This window comes from Augochlora pura, chromosome 10 (assembly GCF_028453695.1).
Source record: "Augochlora pura isolate Apur16 chromosome 10, APUR_v2.2.1, whole genome shotgun sequence".
Lineage (NCBI taxonomy): Eukaryota > Metazoa > Arthropoda > Insecta > Hymenoptera > Halictidae > Augochlora > Augochlora pura.
Genome location: NC_135781.1, coordinates 15,257,101 through 15,284,340, shown reverse-complemented (window position 1 = coordinate 15,284,340; position 27,240 = coordinate 15,257,101). Strand labels below are relative to the sequence as shown.

At 40.7% G+C, this 27,240-nt stretch overlaps 1 protein-coding gene across 1 annotated transcript in view; it reads right to left on the bottom strand.

Moving 5' to 3' along the window:
- LOC144476025 (uncharacterized) overlaps positions 1 to 27,240 on the bottom strand; it is a 67,388-nt gene that overhangs the window by 6,438 nt on the left and 33,710 nt on the right. The window contains exons 2-10 of the mRNA XM_078192545.1: positions 5,775 to 6,012; positions 5,023 to 5,131; positions 4,870 to 4,894; positions 4,601 to 4,781; positions 3,473 to 3,822; positions 2,546 to 2,612; positions 1,832 to 2,137; positions 1,447 to 1,558; positions 436 to 767 (exon numbers count right to left, since the gene is read on the bottom strand). Of these exons, the coding sequence (XP_078048671.1) occupies positions 436 to 767; positions 1,447 to 1,558; positions 1,832 to 2,137; positions 2,546 to 2,612; positions 3,473 to 3,822; positions 4,601 to 4,781; positions 4,870 to 4,894; positions 5,023 to 5,131; positions 5,775 to 6,012 (1,720 nt within the window). The remainder of the gene's footprint in view (positions 1 to 435; positions 768 to 1,446; positions 1,559 to 1,831; positions 2,138 to 2,545; positions 2,613 to 3,472; positions 3,823 to 4,600; positions 4,782 to 4,869; positions 4,895 to 5,022; positions 5,132 to 5,774; positions 6,013 to 27,240) is intronic.

Here is a 27,240-nt window from a genome sequence, read left to right as displayed (position 1 = left end):
TACACAATATCGGAAGTGGATAGAAACATGTGATAAAGTTAATATATTAAATATCGTAAACCATTCTTTCTATCAAAATCTCTGAATGTTACGTTCCTATCTTCGACATTCTTCGTTTACGATTTTCTAATCCCTTTCCACGTAACATGTAGATACGTTTTGAATTAGTTATACACGAGTTTGCTTATCTTGATCTAATAGAGATAGCTCGTGTTTTCAAATAGATTGCGGGTTTTTAATAGATTAAATAGAATGGGTAGCTTCCACGATGCGGATTTCAAAGAATGTACACCACGAGTATACAACTATCTCACTGCTTCCGATTCTTCGGCTAAGAGAAATTCATGTTTGAATATACATTCGTAATTTATTCATAGGAATTGTTGCAAGCTGCATACTGGTTTGTCTCGCAAACGGATAATACTGCGCTCCTACCTGCTGCGCCCGCCTCTGCAATTCTTGCGTTATGGCAGTGTTCAAGTCGGTGCAAGCGATCGGCGATGTCCTTGTGGCGCAATTCCGTTGCGTCGGGTGCGTTGTAATCGGCATGTCATTGGGTTTATTGGTCCCGGTTGTGCCTGCCATCACCGAGCCGTAAGAGACTGTCGACGGTGGCTCGCAGGAGGACGTTGACAATGACGACGAGGTCGAGGCGGAGTCCTTGCTGCAAGACGACTCCAGGCTCGATTCTGTTTCCGTTGAGCCTGTGCTGCCCATTGACATCGTGCTGCCCATTTGCACACCCATGGCATTCATTGGTTTCGCCTCTGCGTAAACATCGTTCTACCGTTACTTTATGATTCGCATTTTCAAAAGTTAGCAAGACCTGTGCGTTTCTCGAATCCGTTCTCGAGCAAATGTTCAATAATTAATGCAGTAGGATACTGGTGCCGGTTACTACGAGGTTGACCAATCGCAGTGTCTTTAACTATCTTTCTTTTCGGGCGCAATTAATTCCATAATTATCGAATAAGACATATCAAATTCTTTCATTCTTTTATTTTGTTCATTTTTTAATAAATACATATCTTTCATTTGATACAATTAGGAAAAATTATGCCGTAAAACAAAGCACAACAATTGGTCATCCTATGTAACCAGCTCCACTGCTCTATACTCTATACAATACAAGGCGCGTGGAGAATTTTCTTTGTAGAATTATTATACAATTTTTTTGCTCAGACGGTCATTTCATTGTCCACATGCTGATTCTTTAAATCGTTAAATCTTATCGCTGTCCTCGAGAAATGAACACCTGGATGTGTTTATACAATCGTCCGTGATAAGGTTACGCCAACAGTCTAATCGTATGAAACAAATTACGCTTTCTCGCATTTAGTTAGAAAAGTACTCTCGTCTCAATATTATTACAGCGATTATCTCAGTTAAATATTGCAGGAAGTTGGACAAACGGTGGTCGGGAAAATTGTCGAATCCGAGACAAACCTGCTGGCCATTTGTAAGATAGCGGCGGTGGGGGTGCAGGGGGACAGACAGACTGATGCACTTCTACCGTGGTTACCGTCTTCCTCTCTCCTTCGTTCTGCATGCCGTTTTCCTACAAGAACCAAAACTAAAATCATTAAGCTAGTTCGCGTGCAACAGCATCGCGATCGTTTCAATCCTCAATTGAGTTGCACCGAAGCTGTGCGCCGTGCGTTAATCGTCAAGCTAATCCGATAAGATGATCGCGGACGATTACGTGGACACTGTATCTAGAAAGCGCCCGTTCAACGTCTATCAATTATCCGCCACGAAATTTCCGTAACGTTCGCATTGGTGAAAACCGGTCATGGTTGGAAGATAAGCTAAAAGAAAGCTCTGTTCTTACTTTGGACCCGTGATACGGAGGAATGTCGTCGGTCGGACCGTCGTAGATGTACTCCTGTTGTCTGCAGCTGTCCCGGCGGTAAGCTAATCGACGATTTGCCTCGTCCCGAGGGTTTGCGTCGAAATCGTGCACCTCGTAATCGATTCGAGGCGCCACGGGATCGTAGAGGGGCTCGTTGTCGATCTCCTCGTCGTAGCTGCGCGAGTTTGGGTGACCTGGCCCGGTCATGTGCCTGTGGTTTTGGTTCTGGTTTTGATTGATACGGATTACTGTGGTGTTGTTTGGCTTGCGGGTCCATTCTTGTGCCTACGAAACAATTCAAGTCCTTTTTAACTGCTGCATTATTCTGACAAGAGACTGTGCAATCAATTTTTAACTATGCCATTTAATACGTCCAAGTATTTCTACTTTTTTCGTATATAAACATTGCATTTACTTCATGTTTCTACCTATAGCGTTGCTAGCAAAGATGTGCTACCACTAGACTGTGAATTTGATAGATTTTTATGATATTAATATAAGCGTTGAATCAAAAATGAATTATTCTCGATAGAAATTTTCCTTCGAATTTTTATGAATTTCTAATTGTTATAGACGAACTTCATTGGTTCCCTTACGGATTACACGTGTTTCTAATTGATGCTACGAGCAAAAAATAGTTGATGTTTCTATGACTGTTTAGTTGATTTGTTGTCGCATGGTTATCGTGTTTACCTGGTCAGCGTGCGGCCATTCCGTTGAACTGCAACTGCTCGTGGACAAGGCCAGCGGACAGCAGATCCTAGAAAATCCGAAGACACACGGTCGAATGAGTTTTCATCGGCGATTACACGTGCTACTTTCTAATTTCCAATTAAACAACGCCGCAAGGAAGCACGATTAACCGCGGTAGCTTAGCACAGGATGCACGTTCATGAGCTCGCGAAGAATTCGTCGTGCTCGATACACCGAGATTATTATCGCGAAATGTCCTATTAATAGAACGACTTTCTCTCGGAGTAAATCCATCGATGCCACTCGATAACAGCGTGTAACGAGAAAGATATGTATCCGGAGCCGTAAAGCCGCGCAGCTGATACTTTACGCCGGCCCTCCGGTCTCGCTTCTATACCGAAACAACATTTAATCGAACCTTCTTGACTACAGTTATGCACAATGGTTACTGGTCTTAAGGTACTACAACCGTTAGCTACGGTATATTAAATTTCGCAATTGTTCTACCTCCGTTAATTAACGTCTTTCCAATCATACACCGGTAGGGATTAACGAATTTTGTATGTTCTGCGAGAGCAGACTGAACATAGCAGTAAATAATTAACCCTTGTCAGATATTTAGGTATTGTAAAGTAATACGCAAGAACGTATTAACCCTTTGCACGTATCGCTATTCAATTTCCGCAACGCAGGACTTCGTTTACATGAATCTAATTCAAAGAATATTGCTGTGAGTTATGGTATGGTAATTTTGACGTTGAGTCATCACTCGAATGCAAAGGATTAAAATGCAAGATTTTTTTAGCGGTAGTGCTACCGATGCATTAGCTTCTCCGCAGTTGGCATGCCGACTGGAATGATAAGGGATGGAACCCAAGTAATTTCTTAGATTTGCGTTGGTACCACGGCATCTTCTTCGCAACTAACCTCCCGTTTCTGTTGCAGGCATCGTCGCGAGGATATCGATGGTGCATTCTGGCATCGTGCTGATGCTGCGGCGAGTAGGAAGAATTCTGCTGCGGCTGTGGACTGGCCGCAGCTACGCTCGACGTTTCAGAGTCGTAGCCACTCGAGCCTCGGGTCCACAGCGGCTCGGGACAGTCGTAAAGGTGATTTGGCGTGGGTCGTTGCACTATTAGGTCGAGAATGGCGGAGCTTCTCATTACCTCGATAGCTCTTTCGAACGGAAGATCGGTGAGCCGCTGTCCGTTGCACCAAACGATCACATCGCCGGCTTTTAGCCCTGCAGCTCTCGCTGGTCCGTCGTCTCTGGTACCCTGAATCAATTTTCGTCACGTTAACATCGTTACCCTTATCAATTAATAAACTTCCGCGGATTATACCTTCCCGTAAAATTCACTGAACAAGAAAAATTCAGTGAAGCTTGAAGAACATGATTTACATGTTTCCATAATGTCCCCAAGATATTTTGCAACAAATTTCAATAGTCGATGTAAAAAAATTTGTTATCAAGCTACACGAATTTTTCAATGTTCGATTTAAATCTCTTAGAAATTATTTTAAATTCTAAAAATTATAACTATTAAACCTTTTATCGGGTATAGTCAATCAATCTATGAGTTTTACACTGATTTCATAGTGTAGATGGTATAAGGAACAAAATTTTAAATTACCCATAATTAATGAATGTTAACACACAGGGTTAGTTTAGATCGTAGAAAGAACAGTTTTTAAATAGATGTTAACCCTTTGTACTCGAGTGGTAACTCTGAGACATTATTAAAAATTGTTATATCGCTATCCAAAATATTCTTTAATATTATCAAATTTATTTATGTTTACAAAAAATTGTCGATAGTGAAAAACTATTTGAGATTCGGAGTCATCATGGCATCCAGCACAAAGAGTTAACATAAAGTTAGTCTAGTTTCCATTAATATGAGGAACAGAAATTTAAATTACCCTTACAGCAATGAAAATTAATATACATCAAATACGAATATTTTTGGTTCCTTGAGAATTTTAGTTTTTCTATGAAAGGTTCTGTATATTGAAAATGAACAGGGTCCAATTTTTAACAGAATCTTCAATCACCTGAACAGTGAGGCCAGGCACGATGCCTCTGCAGACACCGCAGCCTAATCGTCCTTTTTCCCCGACCAGGATCCGAATCCTGACTTCGGTGCTGGGCACAGCACCAACGCCGGTCTCGTTGTAATGCAATTGCTGCTGTTGTTGTTGTACCATGTGCCAGGTGACAGGATCGTTCGGGTTGCTTTGCAAATCATAAAATGCTCTTTAAAGTATTCCGAAAATCAACCGGTTTAATAACCGCACTGTTTCATTAATCGATTGGTACTTACTCTTTCACAGGTATCATTCCCACACCTGAAAGAAACAAGCATGACCAATAAGTATTCGAAGCAAACAAACGTTTGGTTAGATAATGAGGTAAATCGGCTGACGATTAGTTCGCCGACGATTAGCATAAGTAATAGCAGGAACGTGATAATTACTTTGAATTTTGAGGACGAGTACTTGCTGGTTTTTCGCCAGTAGCGCGACCTCTTGATGGACGGCGTCTTCCACCGGATACCCGTTCACCCTTATAATTTGATCGCCGACCTGAAAGCAACAACCAGCCGGTGAAACTACGCGAAATAGAGCGGGGATTGGTTGCTTAATGGCAAAATCGATTCGTCACGGTACGCGTAAACTGAATTGTTTACAGGTCGCCAACAAGAGACTACGTGTTCTTCGGGTTTTACCAAAAACTGTAAAGACTATTTCGCACTTTAGAACGATGTTTCACTACAAAAATTTGGCGCGCTAAAGGCTTGTCAGTCTTTGTCTGAATTCACAGGAAATTTCGTAACCCAAGAAGTTTCAGTTCATTTCTCTTCTAATTGTACACAAGGGGCTTTGTTGAATCTTGATTAGAGACTTACAAATGGGATTCATCAAAGATCCATTAAGAAGAAAATTCTGGTTAAAAATTCCAGGTTATTGTTTACCTTATTGAAAATAATTATAAACACAGAACTGGGTCTTATATTATGGAAATAATACGATCCAACAGAATGCATTAAGACCCTTTCGGCACTTCGGTGGCAGCCACGAAACAACCTTTCCCATTCAAATTCTACGAAGTGATTCGTTCCAAAGCTTGTAGAACAGTTTTGTGGTCAACAAAAAAAAGATTTACGAGTCGGCTATATATTTTTACCGACTGTAGTAACAGCCCAGGGAATATTACCAACGGACTTACCCTTAATCCATTTCGATGGGCTTCTCCTCCTGGCTGCACATCGCTCACGTAAAATCCGGCAGCGTATTCGCGGCCACCGCGTAGCGAGAAGCCGAATCCTGACGCTCCCCGCCGTCTTAGCCTCACGTTCCTGGTCACACCGATGACGGCCATCCTGCCACCTCCTGTGGGATTCCCAGGACCGCCACCGGTCGATGGTACCATGACAGCACTGGGCGTGCCGGAGGAACCACCGGACCTGTGTAAATAAAGAAAACACTGCAATAAAGCTCTACTGTTTCACCGTTACCGTAAGTACTTGGTACAAAAATGGGTAGGAGAACATAAAATAGTCAAAATACTAGCGAAATTTAAAACATTTTCATCTAGTTTCTTGCAAGGAGCTTGTATTTGTAAGCATTCCATATTAAAAATATCAGAAGAAATTTAAAACATTTTTCTGTTCATCATTATGCCGTAATGACCGTGTATAAAGTCATCCTCCATAAATATTTGTGATCTATTAATCATGGTTGATGGGAAACTAGGATTTTTTTATATTTTTAATTCTTTCAAGGTTATATTGATAAAAGCCAGATAGGACTTATGTAACTTTTATCATTTGTGATAAACAGTCACAAGTTGTTTTCGTAATACTTTCATAATTGAAAAATACGATTAGACTTTTGTTAAGCTTTTTGTTCCTATAACAAATTGTAAAATAATTGTCTCGACTTTATTAATTTTAAGAGTTTCTAGCCACAAGGATCCGCACACGTATTTTCCCCCAACAATGCTGTCCAAGGAAATGCAAAAAGATCCGGTACTTTTGACCGTAGTATTCATTTCACTTTTATCGTGGCGCACGTACTCAGCGTAGCAACGGTTGTTGAAGCCAGTCGCAGAGCGTTGTAATTTTACGCGCGGCGAATAATTTGATGCTTTTAGTTCTGGAGCAGAGGATCGTTGTTGCGGCTATTGTTTCGCGATTCGGAATTGCCAGTCGGCGCAGAAAGTGGAGCGCGATTCATTTGCCCAGAATGGAGACGCGGGTACACACGTATGTACATATGTACGCGTTCGCGATGCAATGTTTACCCTGGATTCAGTGGCGTTAATAAGCCTCTTCTTTTCCGTTACGTAAACCGGGCAGCATTACTTTCTCGCCGCGATTCCCGCGCCGCGAAATCACTCGAAATCGCGGCTGTCCCTAATAACGACAATTATTTTTACAACAGGAGAGACTAGGCTGCATGGCGAAAGGTGCTCGAGACCACCGGGTTTGCACGGTTTCCGGTGTGTATAGCACCCGAGTTTCGATTATGATACGCCGGCTGCAACTTACGTACATGCCTGTAGTGAGACGACCGCGTCCCATGAAATGCCTTGCGGGGGCAGCGGTGATGGCGGTTTCAGTGCTTCCGATTGATTTTCGTCTGCACTAGACCTGACTGTTATTAGGGTAAGTATACGCTGTAATTGTGTAGTATATAGTTCCGCAGAATCAATTTATGCGTGCGTCGGAAGCCTAATCCTTTCGATCAATGTTAGTTGTGACGTCCATTGTTCAATGCAGATACTTTGGTAGGCAATCTTAATGTATATTTGTTCGAAAACGTGAATAGAATATCTGACTACTTTTAAAAACCTCGCTTTCTATACTCGCGAATATTAGTAAGGAAATAATATTGATATAAAATATTGTTATATTAAGCAGCTGATGAGAAATTTTTGAATGTGTCTTTCAGTGCTAGCTATATTAGTTTTGGTAAGTTGAGAATAATATAACAGTGTTGTTAAATTCTTCTTATGCGTTAGTGATTCATTCTGTTATATGCAAAATGGAAATAAATATTTTGAAACAATACTCTTCTTTACGATTTATCTCCGAAGCTGAAGACTAAACTAACGTAGATCATATATGATTTGCCAAATTGCGATCGCTTACGACAATTGGTCAACAAGTGATCAAGTGACCGTTTCCTTATCTATAAAGCGAATCTCCCTGTCACGAAAACAGTACTGGCCCGAATATCCGGTGGCATCGGCCGTCTGTTAATTACATTATTACAGAGGGTGATGCTGATAAAATGGTCCAAACGTGCTTGAACCAGGGTTGGACAAAATCTTATTCGGATGACGGATAAAACGTTAACGTGAATGAATAAATCTTTATTTCACATTATCGAATAAATACCCAGTTGAATAATAATTTATCTGGATATAAATTGATCTAAATAAGACTTTATTCGTATTAGAGTCCATTTGAATCAAATTTTATTCGAATAAGAACACATTGGATTAAGAATTTATTTATACATAATCAATTTGAACAAAAATAAAATGTAGTGTTATTTTTATAGTTTATCGATTTATTTCTTCCATATTACTATTTACAATTAACTTTTCTTTAAATGTTGCACCAGTCTATCTTACATGTATGATTCCTTAAGCATCCTAGGTCCTGAATGTAACTCGTATAAATATATTCTTACAAGATTACGTAAAAACCAAAACAATCCACAATTATTCGAATAAATTTACGTCCTGAACTCGAGTAAATGGATAGAATAATTTATGACGAATAATAAATAATTGCCATTCGAATATAATATTCAATTAAACGGAATTCATTCGGATCATTATCTTAGATAAATATTCATTCGTAACAATTCTGGTACGAATAAAATTTGACAAGCCGGTAAATCTTCAGAATGCCCTGTAGACATTGGACTTGTGTAGACAATTCCATTGAATCAAAATGCATTTAGTTCCATACTGCGAAATAGACTGGCAGTCACTGCGAAGATGAATTCAATGATCTACCACACACGATCGCCGAGCCGCGTATATACGAAGAAAGGACATTCACGGTACATCTCGTACGTTCACTTTTCACAATAGCCTCTCAAAGTTCCGACCTTCAGCTCCTCGACAAGTTGTACTTACAAGATCAAGTTTTTATATGTTCAGACGCTGAATAACCTTGTGTAATAGGTCATTGCATTCATTTTAAAAACGATCGTTCGCGGAGGTAAGATGAACCGTTTATGTGAGCAGCGTACTTGGGTTTTAGAGCTAGCGGTCGTAATTATATTTCTTATTCCGCGAGAGCCATCGCTTACAGTCCCGGATAAAATGATAGCAGGTGTATGCTATTTTTATCTCCCCGAGGATGATCTAGAATTTTTGAATTCTAACAAACATTATATAAACATAGCGATTAGAATAAAGGAAATTTAAGTTATGGTTCAATCCGACTATGTACAGAGAACGGAAAGTAATAATATTAAAGGCTTGAAGAAGTAAAATAAGCTATTCTTATTTGTCACGTTTGTTATACTAAGTCATTTATAATATACGGTTTACAAAAGTTAAAAAATTTTTCAGTACTCATGGTAAAATAATAATAGCTATCATTTTGTTCGGGACTGTATATTCGACTGCGTGATGTTATGTTGCAGACTGCTACAATTCAGTACATATTTTGAAGTACGACGTACTTAAATCTTGTTCTCCGGTAATAGCCACTTTCCTGCTCCAATAACATTCAGCTGGTAGCCTTTATAGAATAGCCGTCTCCGGTCTGAATTACAAGCAATAAAGATTCTCAATCTTTCCAGTTTTAACCGCATGGAATGAAAATTTCCGATTAAACATCCTCTTTTTCAAATTTTAGAGGCACCAACGTTTATGTATATCTTAATATCTTGACGTATGCTTTGCACATTACACGGGTGTTTGAATTCTATACGTGTTGCATGTTAAATTAAGTTGTATTAGCCTCTTAATATTTATGCGAAATCATTGAATCTTGTTGAAGTGAAAAACTCAATTGAATTAAATGTGCGACTAATGTGATAATCTTAGAGTAAGATTCGAAAATCGATTAAATAAAATTAGACATATTTTACGCTCGTATCAACAATTTGTAGATTATGTTTAATCGCATAATTTGATCAACCGTATCCTTAGTTAAAATTGCAGATATAAGTTTTTATATATTTAAATTTAATAAATGGAGCTAGAGAAAAACGGAAACGTAGAAGTGATGAAACAATAGATTGTGAAGTGTTAGTTTTCTAAGAACTTATTTTATCAGCGGAACTTTAATATATGAAATGTTTCTACGAATCAAATCACGGGACTAGGAATTACATGAGTGGATTAGAACCACAGTAGTGTGAGTAATATTATCGAAAATTTGTATTTCTGTCTTAACATGTAATCTGTACATGACAAAATGTTAGAAAGACAAATAAAATAATTTATAAATTTACTATAAAATAATTGAACTCTATACTAAAACAATAAATTTGGCCAGGAAGAAATAAATACATACATATAATAACTCACTTAGTTTCTTAGAATGAGGAAAATGTGCTTTGCACCTATGATTCTAATCCGCTCATATAGAAACGCATAAAACAAATAACATTGTGAAATAAAGAAGAATATAAGATCTTTGTTGAAATGCGTTGTAACTTGTATTCCGCTAGATTTTGTGCAAGAGCATCTGCTAGAGGCGCATAAAGCCTCGCAGTCGAGGTGGAGTAAACGGGGAAAAAACATTGTGTGCATCCGGAATGAAGGATAATTGGAGTAAAAAGTACAAAGTGAAATAAAGTAAAGTCTCGTTTGATCGTCGAAGCGCGATCCACATTCGCATAATAAGAGACTGTGCACGCTGGAAATTCTAACGTAAGCGGAATCGTGGGTAGCATTCCTTGCCAGCGGGAGGAGTCTGGCGCGATCAAAAAGCAAAACGCTCGGAAAATTCGACTACGGTCGTCGACGGGAAAGAATTATAGTAATTCCAGCGTCGACGCGGCGGCTCACCTTCGCGAATAATTGTACCGCAAAAATCTTGCGTTTCAGCCTCGGGCAGGGGCAACGAGCAACACTCGCGCTCGCGCTCGCTCTCTCCTCGGTACCTTTGTTCGGTTCCCGCGAACTTTTTCCGTCGCGCTGCGAAATTAATGACCACACCTGGCGCACCATTGCCGACGGAAGAGACAAAGACAGAGACAGAGAAAGAGCAAGAGAGACAGAGAAGGGAGAGAGAGAGAGAGAGCGAGATAGAAAAGCGGCGCACGGCGGAGCGGAGGAGTCGAAGCAAATTCCACGAGCAGACGGAAAAGACGAAAGGGAGAAAGGGGCGGGGAAGTGGACGAGCAAGGAAAGAAAGACACTTTATGCTCCCTAATGACGCCGGGAATCCATCTTGCCCCGGACATTGAAAAGATTACGTGCAGTATGAAGGCCCGTCGTAGATTGCCGGATGCTGCAGGACACGAGGATGACACCAGGTAAATGACAGTCATTAGAAAGAACGAGACACTAGTTTAGAATGACTCCGCCGTAGCCGGAGGGCTTGACATCTTCGCTCCCCCTCTGTGTTTCCCAGCTTCCAGTCGCTCTTTTTGCTTGTCGAACGTTACCGAAGGCAAAAGGGAATTCCACAGTCTGCGCTCGTTCTCCCAGAGTCTGCAGGCCTCAGCCGGCCGCGGCCGTTCGCCTTTTCCTCGGGGGATGTCTGCAATCGGGACCGCTGGCTTTTCGGATGAAACCGGCCGGAGAATGCGCGAGACGGCGAGTATTGGTCTGGAATATTAGCCGCTAATACTTTGACAGCGTTATAAATCCACCAGAACGGCAACATCTCCCGCTTGCATTCCCCAGGAGATACATTCGTTCCAAATAATCGAGATAAGACGGCATCCTAGATTACCATTATCGTTGCAGATACTTGGCCAGGTTTTACGATGGATTCTAGAAAATCTATTCCCAAGGAATGTAGATTCTGTTCTTCAAGGTACCGAACAATTATCGTAAGTACCTGCTACTATTAGGTGCGGCAATAAATAATCCACCGTGAATTGACAAAAACGAACAAATGTTTATCTATGTTATCGAGGATGTATATGAACAAGTATTTACAAAATTTAATAAAATCAAGTTGGACAGTAAGGTTACTACAGATTTGCTAGAGGTACTTCTGATGGCAACCTCGTGTCACGAGCTTGCTAGCAGAGGGCAGCCGGTGCTGCGATCTTGGGTATTCGTTCTTGGCAACGTAGAAGGAATGTGGCAGTCGATGTTCTATTATTCCCTTGCAGGTTGGTCCCTGAACCAGATTTCATGCAAAAAGGGTTCACTGGACTGCCTTTTGGAGCAGATACGCTCGGCTACCGAAGGCTAGGAGGCTTTCTATTCGAAGCAATTTACATGTAACTATTTACGGGCGTAATTACCATTTTATGGTAATATCTGCGCGGCGAACGTATTCTCAATTATCGGAAAATTACAAATTTCCTTAACCGGCTGGTAATGGGGGAAAAGAAACTGGTATTGGCAGGGACGGATGGCTACCGCGCAAGCCTTCTGCGCTCTCGGTCGGTCTGTTCTTGAAAGACTGGTCCCACGGATCGGCGATCCGCCAGATAAGACAAGAGCACCGCGAAGAAGAAGCTCCTTCCCCTCGCCCCTTTCGTTGCCGCCCCGCCGCGCCGCGCCGCGCCGCGAAGGTGAAATACCTGTCGACGACACCTACCGAGATCCCCGAGATTTCTCGGGCCAGGGATCACTGACACGACCGGCTACTCGTTACAAGCTGTTAACGCATTTTTAACGTGTACCCCCGCGACGGTCTTACTATGCCTGCTTTATTAAAGAGCCGGCTTTTCAGACGCGTCGGAAAATGGTCGGGCCGCGAGACGTCGTCGCGTTTTCAACAACTTCGCTGACACTTGTGCCACTTCTCGACAGCTCGGCAAATGACTGGCCTGCGCGAAGGGGCCCTCGAAAAAACGTTTACCCGCCAGGCTTGGCTAATCGGAAGATTTACTTCACGCTTGCTTCTACGCCATTTTGTTTTTCTTGATCGACGCGAGAATTCTCGGCGAGTGTTAACACTGAACATTTATCGTGCCGGTCGAGACGATCGGTTCCACATTTTTTTGTTAAATGTAGCTTAAACGCCGCGAGCTTCCTCATGGGAAACAATTAAATTTTCTCAACCCAAGCATACGGTATAATAAAAATGCCGAAATATTAAACTTTTAGTGTTGTCATGTACACTTTTTGGGGTCGGATCAGACACAGCCAGTAATTTAATAGAGTAAAGAAACGATAATAATTATCAAAGTTATATTGTATAATGTTATTGACGAGTATAAACTAGCTTGATATTGTCCGTCTGGAAAAATTGATTCGAGTTTATCGTTCTTCGAACCCTTGTGCTGTATAAAATTCAAAACTACTGGAAAATGAAAACGTCGCTAAAGAGTGATGATGTATTAATGTTATTTGTAATTCTATTTATAAAAAGATCGAATACACTTTTGTTGGCACACAAATATTATTTATGAGGACAGTACAATGTTCAACGCGTTTACGTGAATTCCATTCCCTAGCTTTACATGTTAATTCGGACGAATTTAGCACTGAATAGACGAGGAATGATCATATTGGGCAACCGTTGCGCTATAAATCGTACGTGTCGATTGCTGCGATAGAAGTATCTTTTGAGCGATACTGAAACTTGGGTACGCTGATAAGTTTCAAGATCTGCTTGTAATCTCTTATGTAATCTCGAGGACAATGAACGCGTGTAGTTTTGAAGCAGGTTCGCGTAACAAGTAGCCGGCTTGTCGATATACATATAGACTGATATACCGTTATTGTCATCGATATCGCCGCTTAACGATCGAACCATGAAAGTGTTACGAACTGTTACGCATCTCTTCCACACCTTCGCGACCATTCTACTAGCTTCAAAGAGCGTGGACAGCGTGTCTAAGCTAGCGTATAACGATGTAACTACTGCCTCCCCGCACAAGGATTACGAGACCAAGAAATTACTGGGCTTTCTTTCGCTATAACATTTATCGTACTTAATTGCTCGATTTCGTGGAGCTCTTACGAATTATCCTCCACATATTCACTACCGGGTCGGTTATGTAAAATTATTTTTACGATAACTTGCATGAGAATATTTTCCATAACAAGTGGAATTTTTCCAAACATCTTGAACTATTTCGGAAAAAAACATAGATTATACTAGATTAAAATCTGGCTGTGTTTAAATGTTGATATTTCGATTTAATGAGCTGCCGCCTATTTTCCAAAAAAGCCTAAGCTAAATTCTAGCGAGTCTTCCAACGGAATTTCAGGAACTAGCAACACGTAGATCAGAGACACGCTAACGGATCATGACAACGTCGATCGACGCGTTTAGTCTGTTTTATGGGTGTGTTAATCATCTCAGGATTATTGCTGCCACGTCTATCGACGTAATATCACGGAGTACAATACAAAGGCGCTTATTATAACATCAAAGAATGTCTGGCGACAACCAACATATGTACAATAGATTGACGAGGAAAATGAGTGACGTGGCAGCGGACGTGTTAACACGGAATTCCTTATTCCATTCACATATTATGCTAATCGGTGACTTGAGCCCAGGAATCCTCGGTCGAGCAAGTAGGAAGGGTCAACGAGCTGGAGACCCACTGTTCCTTGTGTATGCTACTCTGTTTTCGGAGGGAAAGTGGCGAGTTCTCCTCGTTGTACAATTAACAAACGCGTTCCAAACGAAATTATTTCGTTTCTTAATGCCCGTGTTGCTGTAACAACACCTATGTGGCAACCGCGATGTTTCAATAGAGTCGAAAGAGCTGCGAGAGACGCCACTCTCCGATCTTCCAATTATTCCTTCGTCTCAGTGTTTTGAAACTTTTCGTTGTCTGTGCGAAGAAATGTTACTTATTCACATGCTAGTGGAAAACAGACACTGCAATCAATGCGTCGATAATGTGCAGAAAACACGATAGAACAAGTGTTAATTAACCCCTTACCGTACTTTAACAAGTCTGACCCAAGATGGCGATTTTTAGTAATAATCGATGTATGATTTTCTAGTAGACTTTCAGTGGACTTTCTAATCAACGAGAGACACATTTTTATTTTGCATAAAGATCCGTTTCATTGAATAATCGGTGCTCCGATCTTCTAAACAGGAATGATATGCTGTACGTCAGTCATCGACAGTTTCATTCGATGGAACGTTAGCACGCAATAAATATAAATTATAGTTATCATCCAAGAAATTATGACAATAGAAAATAGTCATTATAGCTGTGAAGATAATATAACAAAAATGTCTCTGATTTTGGAGAAGGAAAAGATTCAGAATAGAAATGACACTTAATTAAACTCCTATGTAGTAGACGGCAAATAGAAGATAGAATTGTTTAGCACAGTTCTGATATTAATAACAGTTTCTACCGCAAAATTCTGTATAAAACATTTACTTCGCTCAGTACCACCGCATGCTTGCACCTGCGACCAACTACTCTCATGGAAATACCGATAGTTTGTGACCGCATGATCGCCCTACGATACGAGGAAAGCACTCCGGCCTCTCGATGCACCCACTTCAATTTATGGCCACCGCAAAAAGAAAAACAATGATGCTTAAATAATTGCGATTCGTCGCATAGTCTCTATCGAACAGCTGAGAACCAATCGCAATTATCGGAGTTCGGAGCGTTTGAATGCCGATCGTTCCCGTCCGCTTTGTTTCAATGAGTTCGAAAGTATCGCGACAGAAGCACGGTCGTTGGTTAAATTGAAGTTAAAAATTCTGTGGAAAAAGATGCTATAATTGCGACTCATTGCGTCGCGTCCTTTCACCTTGATCAGCCATCTGTATTCGCCAATTATACGTCTGTATTTATCATAATTGGCAACAAAAGAATACAGAACATTTCTGCTCACATAGTGACAACGCACCCAAGAAAGTTGTAACGACATTGTTGTAAATGTAAATTTTGCATCGTTTCATTCGCTCATGTAAAATGGAGTTAATTTTTGATTTCTTTTCTCTTCTTTCAGTAGCGCAAGCTTCAGCTCATTGCTACCTCTGTTCTCTACATTTTTTCTAGACTCATACAAAATTAATTTAAGTTATCTTATCTATATATCATATTTCTCTTATACTTTTTCTCTCTTAATACTTTTTTTGTGATTTTGTAATTTTTGCATTATGGTCTCTCAGCCGCCTAAAGGCGATGCCCATCCCTGCCACGAGGAGGTGGACCGTCTACTTTCATTTATTCTTGATAGATATTTCTTTGTACTACATCTTTGTGAACTTTGCAAATTTTTCTAATAATATCCTTGTTGATAAAAGATATTACTTGTTAGGTCTGCTATTAACACATTGTATGCGGGACACGTACTAGTACGTTTTCTGACGATTTATACTTGATACTTATGGTTGTTATTTATATATTTGTTTATATATATGAATATAAAATACGAAAAGTTGGTTAAAAAATTAAATAATTTTCGGTCTATTGAGATTTAAGTGAATAACTAAATTTACGCGCAATACGCCCGCTCCCGGTACAATTCCGCTGCAAAATGTACCCGCACACAATGTGTTAGCAAGTTCAGCATGTCTTAGACCATTGTAGTATTCACAGTCATAAAGTATATGTTCAACTGTTTCAGCATTTTGTTGAAACATCGGACACATGATCGAAAGGTCCATAGCCAGTGATTAAGTAGACAGTCTGCTTACTTGATTTAAACCATTTATTGCTTGCAGCATTGTCTACATTGTGAATGAAACAAAATGTGTCTCTTCCATGTAGGTCCGTGTTCCATCTTCTTTGCCATTCATCTCTTATAATATTTTTAATCTTCTTCTATGTAATAACTGTTACTCATATTCATTCTCATATCGCCAATATCATCAAACTCTTTTTGCCTGTACGAGTAATTCTTCTAGCTTGTCGTTCTGTTTCTCCTTACTCTAGAAGTGTGAAATGGAGTGTCCGCGCGAAAATAAAATAATAATTTCTGATACATAGCGCGACCTCCATTGAACAGGTGTAGTCACGGATCAATTACAATGCTCGCAGCATACCCGTGCTTGAATACCGATCATTCGTGCCCGTGTAGACGTAATGAGCTAACAGGATCAACGGATCATCGACTCGAGATTCCGTTCACGCTTTCATATGATCGCGCACCGTTCGAAAGGACAAGAAATCGGCGTAATAATGGACTTGTTAGCGAAGATGTTCACATTCATTATCGAGACAAATGATTTCTAATAATGTGTACAAGATAACACGCCAATAACCGGTTTATTACCCGCGAGAATTTTGATTAAGAAATTAAGTAATTCTTCTTTACTGGCAGCTATCTGCAACTTAACTATTATGGGTCCTGTCGCTTGTGTTTTAACCATGATTTCATCTCACGGTAATAAACAATCGTTTTGTAGGTGTCTTGTGTTATTTCGTGGCTTTAGCCCTCGTCTTATAAACACGACCTGAGTTGATCCATTTTGTTAAAAATCTCGTTCGGTTTAAACCAGACACTATGTAATATCAATTCAAAAATACCGAATGCGACCAACATATTTTTTTGTTCCTTTGCAAAATATGATTCCGTACAAAAATGATTCTCTTAAAAAATGTTGCAGAAAGCACAAGAAAATTTTAATCGAATTAAAAAATTTATAAGAATCTTCGAGGAAGAACCGTGAAAGATTAGAAAAACATAGAATACATAAATAATAAAAATTAAGCTTAGAACATCAGTGATAGAATGTATGCACGAACCCAACATCTAAAGTAACGAATAAAACAGCGGGAATAATTGGTTGGTTATTTTTGTTTGCAAGTAGTTAGTAATAATTATATTAGATAGATAATAATTAAATTAAATAGTAGTTACGAAAATATTAATTCCTAGTGGATCCAGAATTAAATCTGTTTGATATTATTTCTCTGTGCAGAAATGTTATTCGAATGGAGCTATTTCCGTCTCACAGGATCTACATTGTTGAGGGTCCACGCGTTCGAGCAATTCTCCAGCTATTCGCTCGCTGGAGGTTTCACCTGTTTTTTCGCGGCGCGCACGTGACACGGGTTTCGCGAATAATTTATTCGAACCCGGATTAGTGGTACGCGGTCAGAAGGGATGCCCGGAACGTCCAGCTCGCTAACAATGCAGAGAAAGTCGACGCAGGCTGCAGGGAACACGGAAAGACACGCCCTGACGAGTATTCTCGTCCTCTCGAACCTCGCGGTCTCGAACCTTGTGGTCTCGAACCTCGCGATAGATGGCAAATAGAAGACGCCAGGTCACGACTGCGCTGGAAAGCCACGATACTTTCCTTTTTATGGGGAATATTTGAAGATCCTATCTAGTTCTGTGGTATATCGTTCCGTTTCTTTGCAGAACGTTAAATTTTATGGTTTCTTCTGTGAAATAGGTGATTCTGATCATCAAATATCCTTTGATTTTGTCATCCTTTTACATAAAGTACATTATTCGTACTTGCTCTACCATAACGCCGATTTTCTTTTATATCTTCAGATTTATCGGACGGATTTATTTATATGAATTGCACATATTTTTTGGACATATCTGAGTTGCTTAGAATCATAATGGCGTAAGTTATAATTTCGAAAATTTTAGCTCGTATCTTAAGATGTAATCCATACGTGCCAAAATGTTAAAAGGATCAGTGAAATAAATTAGAATAATAAACAATAAATAATACACATGACTAATCGCCAATAACATTCCTTGTTCCTTAGAATGAGGAAAGTCTATCTTATGTCACTATGATTATAATCCACTGATTTGATATTTTGTTCTGGGAAACACTCTGCATATTTTACTGCGAGGTAACACTTTCTACTTTTCTAATATCGAGAATCGAAAACTAGTCAATATCATCACAGTCATTTCTGTTGGTTTCTTTTTAATGATTCAGAGCATGTTAGATCCAAAAAATTGCGGATCATTATGCGGATTCGCCTACGTCGGAACAAGTTGATAGTCGCGTTTCAATAACCATTTCCGAGTGTATGAGAATATTTGTACCGCTTGTTATGAATTAAGATCGATAACACATGTCGATTGATCAGTAGCAACAACCACTTCAAGCATACCGTCACAAATGGGGTCCGACAGTAAGAAGTTATCGTCAGGTATAATAATTAGAATATGAACGATCGAAGACGGCAATAAAATAATAATCATCAGTCAGGGGAACGGTTCTTCCTTGGGTTTTATTGTTGACCGCATTTCGTTCTTAGCCAATGGAAACAGTTATAATTCAACGAATTGAACAGTGGCCGGTCGAGTCGATCGAGGAGGTTTAATAAAGACACGATTTGTCGCTGAGCGAAGTTTCGTTCAGCCAGAGGCACTGCTTGTGAACCGGCTGTAAAACCGATATCGGTGATCCTTGCTGGAATTCCTTTTGACCACAAAAGCTGTTTTGTGAATGAAGAGGCCGGTTACGCAACGACGAGATAAACGTCACGTAAAAGATAGAGACGATGCCACGGAATCATGGGAATATTACTCGGCCCCTAATTGATGTTTCGTGTTCTGCAGCGTTTCGACTCCATTGCGAGAGCTTTATTTGGTATTTGCTAGTGTCTAGTATCGCGCATACGCGCGTAATTAATAGTGAACGTCAACTAATTCTAAGGCGAACTCGTGATTCGCTCGCATATGCCATTTGATACTTCCTTTCGATTCAATCGCTTTCAATTACTCTGACTTTAGAAAATGAAATGCAATATCTTTTTTATTCGGCGCTAGAAATATACATTTGATATTTGTGGTACGGTTCGGTCAACCGCGCAGACCATTATATCTGGGTATACATAGACCCGGACAGTTCTCACGTTTGCCTAGGCATTGCTAACCGAATTTTTATTATTGTATCGTATTTGTTTTTTCATTTCTAAGAAAAGATCACGTTTTTCGTAGAAATTGTTAGAGTGCAGAATAAATATATTCCATATAATTATTGCATTGTGGCCTATACTACTATCGTTACATTTTGTAATAGAATTTTCCGAGATACGCTCTTCGTTATTGCTACGCTCCGGAACATTATTTGAACTTAAAATTAGCAAGCAAATTAGTAATTTCCTTCTTTTTGAATAATTTCAATAGATTAAGTACGTCTGTATTCTTCAGTTCTATTAATTGTTTTATTATTATAATAAAGTCATACATGAAATGAACACAGAGCAGAGCCAGCGACCAATGATGATTCAGCGGAAAAAGTGCATCCGCGAGAGGCGATCGAGCGGACAGGTAAAAGTCGTTCGCAATTTCGTCGGGTGCACAGAATTATTCATGCGTTCCCGTTCATCGTATTCGGCAAAATTGAATCTGACCGGCAACGAGATACGGTCGCGATAAATCAAGTAACGACATGTTTACAATAGCGCCGGGGTAGATAAATAATTTGAAAGTTGTTCGATTGTGCTCGCTAATTGGTGGCGGCTGGCATCCGTGTATCATCGGCGGCAGCGTAATCGATATCGGCAGAAAATTGCGGCCGTTCCAGCGCGGAGGTTGCGCCTCGTTCTCTACCTTGGGGTCTGTTATCGTGAATCGCGTCGTCGCGTTACCATTTCTAAAGTAAAATTCGTTTCCGTCACGGCCGAATTGCTCGGTTAACTGCGCCCGAGCCGGCCGCGGCGTGCCCTGAGGGCACACGACTAGAAAGAGAGAAAGAAAAGGTCAACGCTTCGGAATCGGGCGTGTTCCGCGTTTCTTCCCTTCACGCGCGACCGATCCCGCTCCGCTGCGATCTCGGGAATCTGCGGCTCCGATCGATCTTCTCGCGCGCTACGTCCGTCGATCCACGCGTCCGTTTAGCCTCGATGAGAAAATCTATTAACCGCACCGCCAACCTTTACGCAAACACACGGCAGGCAGATCGAAGTTTCCCCGGGAGAATTGTTCATGGGGCATTGAGCAAGTACCGAAGTTTCGATAGTTTCTTAATGGATGATATGGCCACCATTATTGTGCCGAAACAATAGACTGCCTCGATCAAGTATGCATGCGTCCCAGGGTAGTCGTTCGGAACGAGAATGATTGAGGAACCATTTTAGCAGATGATGCTAAGTTATTTTTCTAGTCCTATTATGGGACTATGAATCTTTATATAGAATAACAATTGTTTGGGGTGATTGCGCGCATCATTAGCCTGGTGAAAATGTTTTTTCTCTTTTAATCAGATTAAAAAGTTGTACATGGAGTAAAAATATTCTAAAGTTCTTCTAATGTCTACATGGTTTCTTTTTATTAGAAGTCTCGTGAGACATTTATTTAAACTAGCATGTGTATATTGTAAGTGTGTTAATAATATGTTATATTATTTATTTTACATTAATTTAAATTTATAAATTGCATTCCTTCAGGATGGAGCTTTATGTAATCTGTCTTATATATATATGTCTAATTGTTTGTCACATTATGAGGTATGTCTCATCGGATAATCTATAAATCTTCCGTAGTTATTACCGTTTACTATGATACTTCTTGTACTACGATTTATTTCAGAACTGCGTTAATTAACACCTTTTCGTCCTTAATAATTTTCTTGATGAAACGAGAGGATTTTTGTTTCTTTGGGATAATTGATTGGCAGTAATATTTATTAAATTATATACGAAATTATGACTTGTTAATGTAGTATAAGGGGATAATCATAGCTATCATAACTCGTATTTTAATAGGGAATATTTTGTGTGTATTGATTGCAATAGTTTTACATCCCAAAACGTTTATTTTGAATCGATAGTGCATATATTTTGAAATCAATCAACATTTTTAAATCTAAATCATGGTAGACTTTTAATCACGAATGCACAAAATTGCAATAATATAATCTCACTTACAAAAACAAATGTAACCATTCAAAAACGATGTATTGTATGGATATCAAATTATTGCAATCTATCGGTGGCTAACGACGATGAGTTCTACGCATATTTTCTACCGAATTCTTCCAACAAGTAGTTAAGAACGCTAGAGATCTCGCAACGATGAATAATTATTCTAACACACTAGCTGCTAAATACTTGGAGTGCCAGTATATCAATTTCCACGGCGTAACTATCCTAATTACAAGAAAAGGAATCGCGGGTACCGTAACGATGATCGTAGGATAAATCACCACAGCAACCGATCGTGCTACGTTAATTGCCTACTAAAGCATTGCATACTAAGCGAAAGCATTTAACTCTCCATGTAACTTTGAAATCGCATGCAGACTTATCAAGTTTCTTGAATCCATTTAAGTTTCCACAACAATGTGGCAAAAAGTATTTTGCTTCGTTACTTCTTCCCCGTATCCAAGAATGTTAGGCATCGCAACGTTCAACTTTCACTTCACATGTATGTACACAGCAGAATCAGTTTTTGAAATGAATTTTGATTTCGAGATTGATATTCTCTGGTTTCTTATCATTTCATTTTATTTCATTCACTTAAACTTGTTAATTCAAGAGAAGGCAATACAAGATGTATACAAAAGAAAATGTAGCATATAAAGGTTGATAATTCGACTGCAACGATAGTTTTAGACTTCTTAGGAATTATATAAATTTTGTGTACATTATATGAATTCTGTGTATCCGTATAAAAAACTTGGATTATATGAGATAAACATGATCATTCTTTATGTATTTTTTTTTAACAGTCTCGTGAACGAACGGTAGCTCGACGGCGCATAGTATCTCTTTTTTTCTTAACAGTCCGTTCTTTCGTTCGAGGTCTTACAGTGACGGTTAAACACGTGTAACGTAACAGCTCCGCTGTTAAGTCGTATCTGGAAAATCCCCGACGTAGTTGTCCAGCGTCTTCGCGGCAATTTCTTCATTTCACGTTTTTTGCTAATCGTCTGCGGAGTGAGTGAAAAATTACATAGCGCCTCGGTCGTAGGCCGGCGGACCCGATAAACCGGATACCGTTGATCAAAGAATGGAATTACTGTAATCAAGTTTCCCCCGCGATCTTTTATTTTCCGTTAACTCGATATCGGACAACTGGGTGCTGGCCTTGAGATATTTCCGATATTCTCGTTCATCGAATCCAACGAGGCAGCAAAGGAGCCGAGGATCGTGGAATCGCGAGGAAAGGTGTGTCATTGGCGGAAAACCGTGATCGTGAACGTTCGCGAAGTTCACTGGATCATTGTCCTGTCGAGTGACTTTAACGAGGGTGTAGGGCATGCGCCGGAATCCGAGGGACCGTTCGTTCCTAACGAACGATTGAATCGGGTGTTCCGAGTCTCTGTACGCAGCCGCGCTACTCCGTTCGACGTTATCATCCTTCATTTTCCAGGTAAGGCAACAGGAAGAAATGAAACGAGGGGAGGACGGAGCGCAGACACGGCAATCGTGTGCTTGAAACGCGTTCAACGTTCGATCGTGATAAACGACGCGACGCGACGTATCTATCAAAGGCCGCAGACTCCTTTCTGTGTGTCTCTTCCAATCGTTCTTCCGAAGGAGCGAAAGAAGTACCCTCGGTTTTGTTTCCGCAATACTTTTCGACCGTTCGACGAGTTACAGGCCTTGTCGCCGCCTTTCGTTTCCTCGTTTCCATCTCTCTCCCTCCTTCCTTCCCTCCCTCTCCCTTCTCTATTTTCCTGCCTCGCTCTCTCATTAATAAAAAGAGGACGGACGACTAGAAAAAGGACAGGATATCGAAAGAACGCGGATCGAGGAACCACGACACCGCTCGTTTTGTGTTCTGCGGTGAACGGTAACGGTGATCAACATCAACGGCGGATAGTAAAGTATCTCGGTTCGTCGCTAGGCATCCGATTATGGGCTTTAATGCCGCACAATGCCGATGGAATGGTAAATAATTTCTCTGGCGGGTGTCTAACGGGAATGTGAGCCGACCGATAATTTTGCGAAGTCGAGGCTCGCGGCGTCGCCTCTACGGTTTCCTTCGGAACGTCATGAAATGCAAATGTATTCCGGGCGCAGGCCAGCCCTTCGCATCGCCATCCCTCGTTAACGTCGACCCTCGTTCTTAACCAATTTCTGCTTATTACGCGAAAAGCGAACGCGGCTCGAGTAGCTTTCGCAGGCCGTGCGCCTGTGCCTGTGTGTCCGTGTCCGTGTGCTCGCCCGTGCACGTACCTCGTTAGCAAAACTATTTTTGTTATCCCGTTCCGCGTTCCGGAAGCGACGCTTTCTCGTTGTGGAAATGGCGGTATCGATCGGAGCGTTCGATCCACCCAGTAAATCTCGAAGCAACGCGCCCGTTCTTCTTTTCAACCGCACCAAGAATGAAGTTGTGATTATCGGGAAATTTAACGGCGACGCGTCGAGGTTTCGCCTCGATCGTTGACAAAGAACTGTCGTATTATTTAATTCTGCTACATTCTGACTGCTTGGAAAGTAATGAAGCAGCAAATGTCTATGGTCCGCGTTTCTTATATTTTAATTTTTACTTACACGTTCTTGTTCGCCTTCAGTTATTTGATCTCAGTTTCAAGTTTAGTTCTCTTACTTATTTTTTATTCTGGTTATTTTCTACTCATTCTTTGTTCTCGTTCTGTTTTTTTTTCTTTCTGTTCGCGTTCTCGTTTTTTTTCTTTTTTAGATGCACTGCGCTGAAGGATATTGCGCTATATAAAAAGATTCTTCACCTTGTCAGGCACTGTATTACATTTCGAAGAAAATGGAAATTTCATTAAATTGCTCTAAACATTTCACTATGCCAAATATTAGAATCATAGACATTATAACTGCATAAGGATCTCAGTTATGCGTTTCTAATAGTTGGTTTTCATTTTTTTTATTTAATTTTAAGAAGGAGTAAAAATGATTTCAGTTTCCGAACTTTAACACTTGGACGACCGCGCGAGAAACCGAAAAAATTGCATATAAATAGCGGTATTTTATTCAGTTTAAAGAAAATATCAAAGCAATTTTATGGGGCATTGATTACTTCTTCGATATTCGTATACTGTATAAATCATAAGAAAATTAAGAAATTACACTGTTAATTAGCGCAAAAATTCTCTATTTAGTTATTGAACGACTTAATTTGAAACGGGTAGGAGGATTCTCCAGGGATTTCATAATTTTGTCATTAGAAGTTAAACATTGTTAAGACTACAAAGGTGATCGAAGGGACAAGAAAATGAAATTTTATTGCAACTTCCTGAACGTTAGTCAATGGTGTGACTCTGCATGAAACTGCGCAGTCCACTTATAAGGCGAAAGGTTACGAAATCGTTAGTTCGAATCGCGTGTTCCTTTCGGATAAAATTGATTTATCCCAAAGTGTAACGAAACGGTTATTTGGAACTGTTCTCGTTAGCGATGCCCAGGAATGGCGTTAACTTTCTCAACCACCGAATAAAATGCGGATCAACGAGGATCGATTTCCTCTCGGTGGTTGAGAAATTAATCGAGGCAAAAATCGGCGCATTTTGTCCGGTTTCTCCTCGCTCGGCCATCCGTACACGTCTCGGCGATTATCGCGTGCTACGCTCGATTCTGCTCCGACCGAGCCAGCTGGCGAGAAAGAATCGCAATGTAACGGGGGTATCGCCGTGTCATTGACCATTCCTGTTTTTCGGCTTACGAAACAGAGAAGATTCACTTTCACGCGGTGGAAAGTAAACCGTCATGACAGATTGTATCTTCGCGTTAATTTTCACTGCGCCGACGTCGCCAATTAAACAATTAAAAACGAGGATAACACGGTGTTAAAACGACGTTATGCTACCGATATCATCTCTTACGTGAGAAACTGTCACCGGGGTGTGTCGGTTACCCGGTATACGGGACGTTCCTCGGATTCCAACCGCAAATTTAAGGACGCATTTTGCATCTAAAAATGTAAAAGAAAGGCTGCGGAAGATCCGTGGAGATTGAAAAATTAGACACTTCTTTTGAAACATCAGTTTTCTATTGTTCGGGAAGGGTAATATCAGCATCGAGTAGAGCGTTGCGAAAGAAACAGTGGAGATTACATGTGGCGCACTTATGCAAAAGTGAGTTCAGCTTAACACGTTCACGCCGGGGCCGATTTTCATTTGTTTTGATATGAGGCGGCGCTGAAATTAATATCGCGCTTCATCTGGCGGCGCGTAGTTATTGCCTGTTCAGACCTGCATACGCGTTGTTTGTTACTTTGCAGTACAGTGAGATCTTATTGTGCAAGTTTTGTAACTCCTGCCGTTTTTTCATCCTGACCACAAATTTCCGACAGTAAGTATAATTAGAAAGGTGATAGGACAGTTTAGTGCGGGTCATCGGTGGGCCGCGCCGCCCGATGAGACAGTTTAGTGCGGGCCACCGGTGGGCCGCGCCGGCGTGAACGTGTTAAACTACAGACGATTGCTGTCCATACCTCGTCCACATTTTTATATAACTTCGCGAATAATTACATAATGCACCGTAAAGAACCAAATCTTCATTTTGCTTCCTCTTAACTCGTTGCACTGAGCCAGTATGTCTACTACTAAATCGAAACAATCTTTGATCCTTCTGTCATGAAAATCTAGAAATGAAAGTAAATCAAGTCATACGCGAAATAAAAACTGTCTTATCCGATTAAGAACTAAGGAGTGCATTAACGTAGTTGTAAAAGAAGCGATGGTACAAGAGATTGGATTGTAAGCAAGTCTCTAAGTAACGAGGTAAAGTACGGAGTATGTCAGAGCGCATGTTCTTGCGTAGCAGACGACTTTTGAATGCGTGCGATCTCATGGTAGGTCTCATTACTCACATTTCGATGTTTCGATTCCCCGTTTCATTGCCACGCCTATATAATAACATTTTGCAGATACTCTCAGGAGCCATAAATCTTTGGGGGACACAGCGTACTTATTTTTACCACATCAGGGGGGATCACATGTATAGCGACAGCGATAAGATCGTCGGCGGTCGTCGGTGATCAATTAGACCAGAAAACCAATAAATCCTTCGAGTCCATCCTCCGGCTAGAAATTCTCTTATTCCGTTTCCTTTTTTTTTTTGCGCCGCCGGCCATCAGGGGGGAATAAGGGCCGGCGTGGCGCGCGATCATTGACATATGGTAGTCCGCCGTAAAAGTATCCGCGAGGAAGCACGTGAGCGAGCAAGAAACGTGCGTGCACTTCGGGGAGGACGATGTGTGTCAGCGGGTCAGTGACATCCATTAGCCGGCAAGCAAACTTCGGTGCTTAGCTACCGGTTCGCGGCCTTGTAGCGTTCACCTAATTGGGGTACAACCGTGCCGTGACTCGAATTGCCCTTATCGATTAAGTCCAACCGACGTCGCGGCGATTAACATTCATTTCTTTCCCCGCGGTAACAACTTCCTGTCGGGAAAGATTGGCCGAATTAACCCCCGCGGCCGACACTTTCTTCGCGTCCGTTGGTCAGAGAGCGCAGTATTTAATCTTGTCCGACCCGGGAGCCAATTCAACGCATTTATCATTTTCTCTCAAAGTCGAACCTGTCTTCGACGTCCTTTCTCCTAAGCCTGTAACGCACAGTTTTCTATAAACAAATTCCAGCGCAGAAAATGCAGTGTAATAGAAATGTGATCCGACTTTCTTCGATACAATATTTATTTATTTATTTACGGATAGAAGAATTTCCACGGAGAACATGCAGGGAGATTA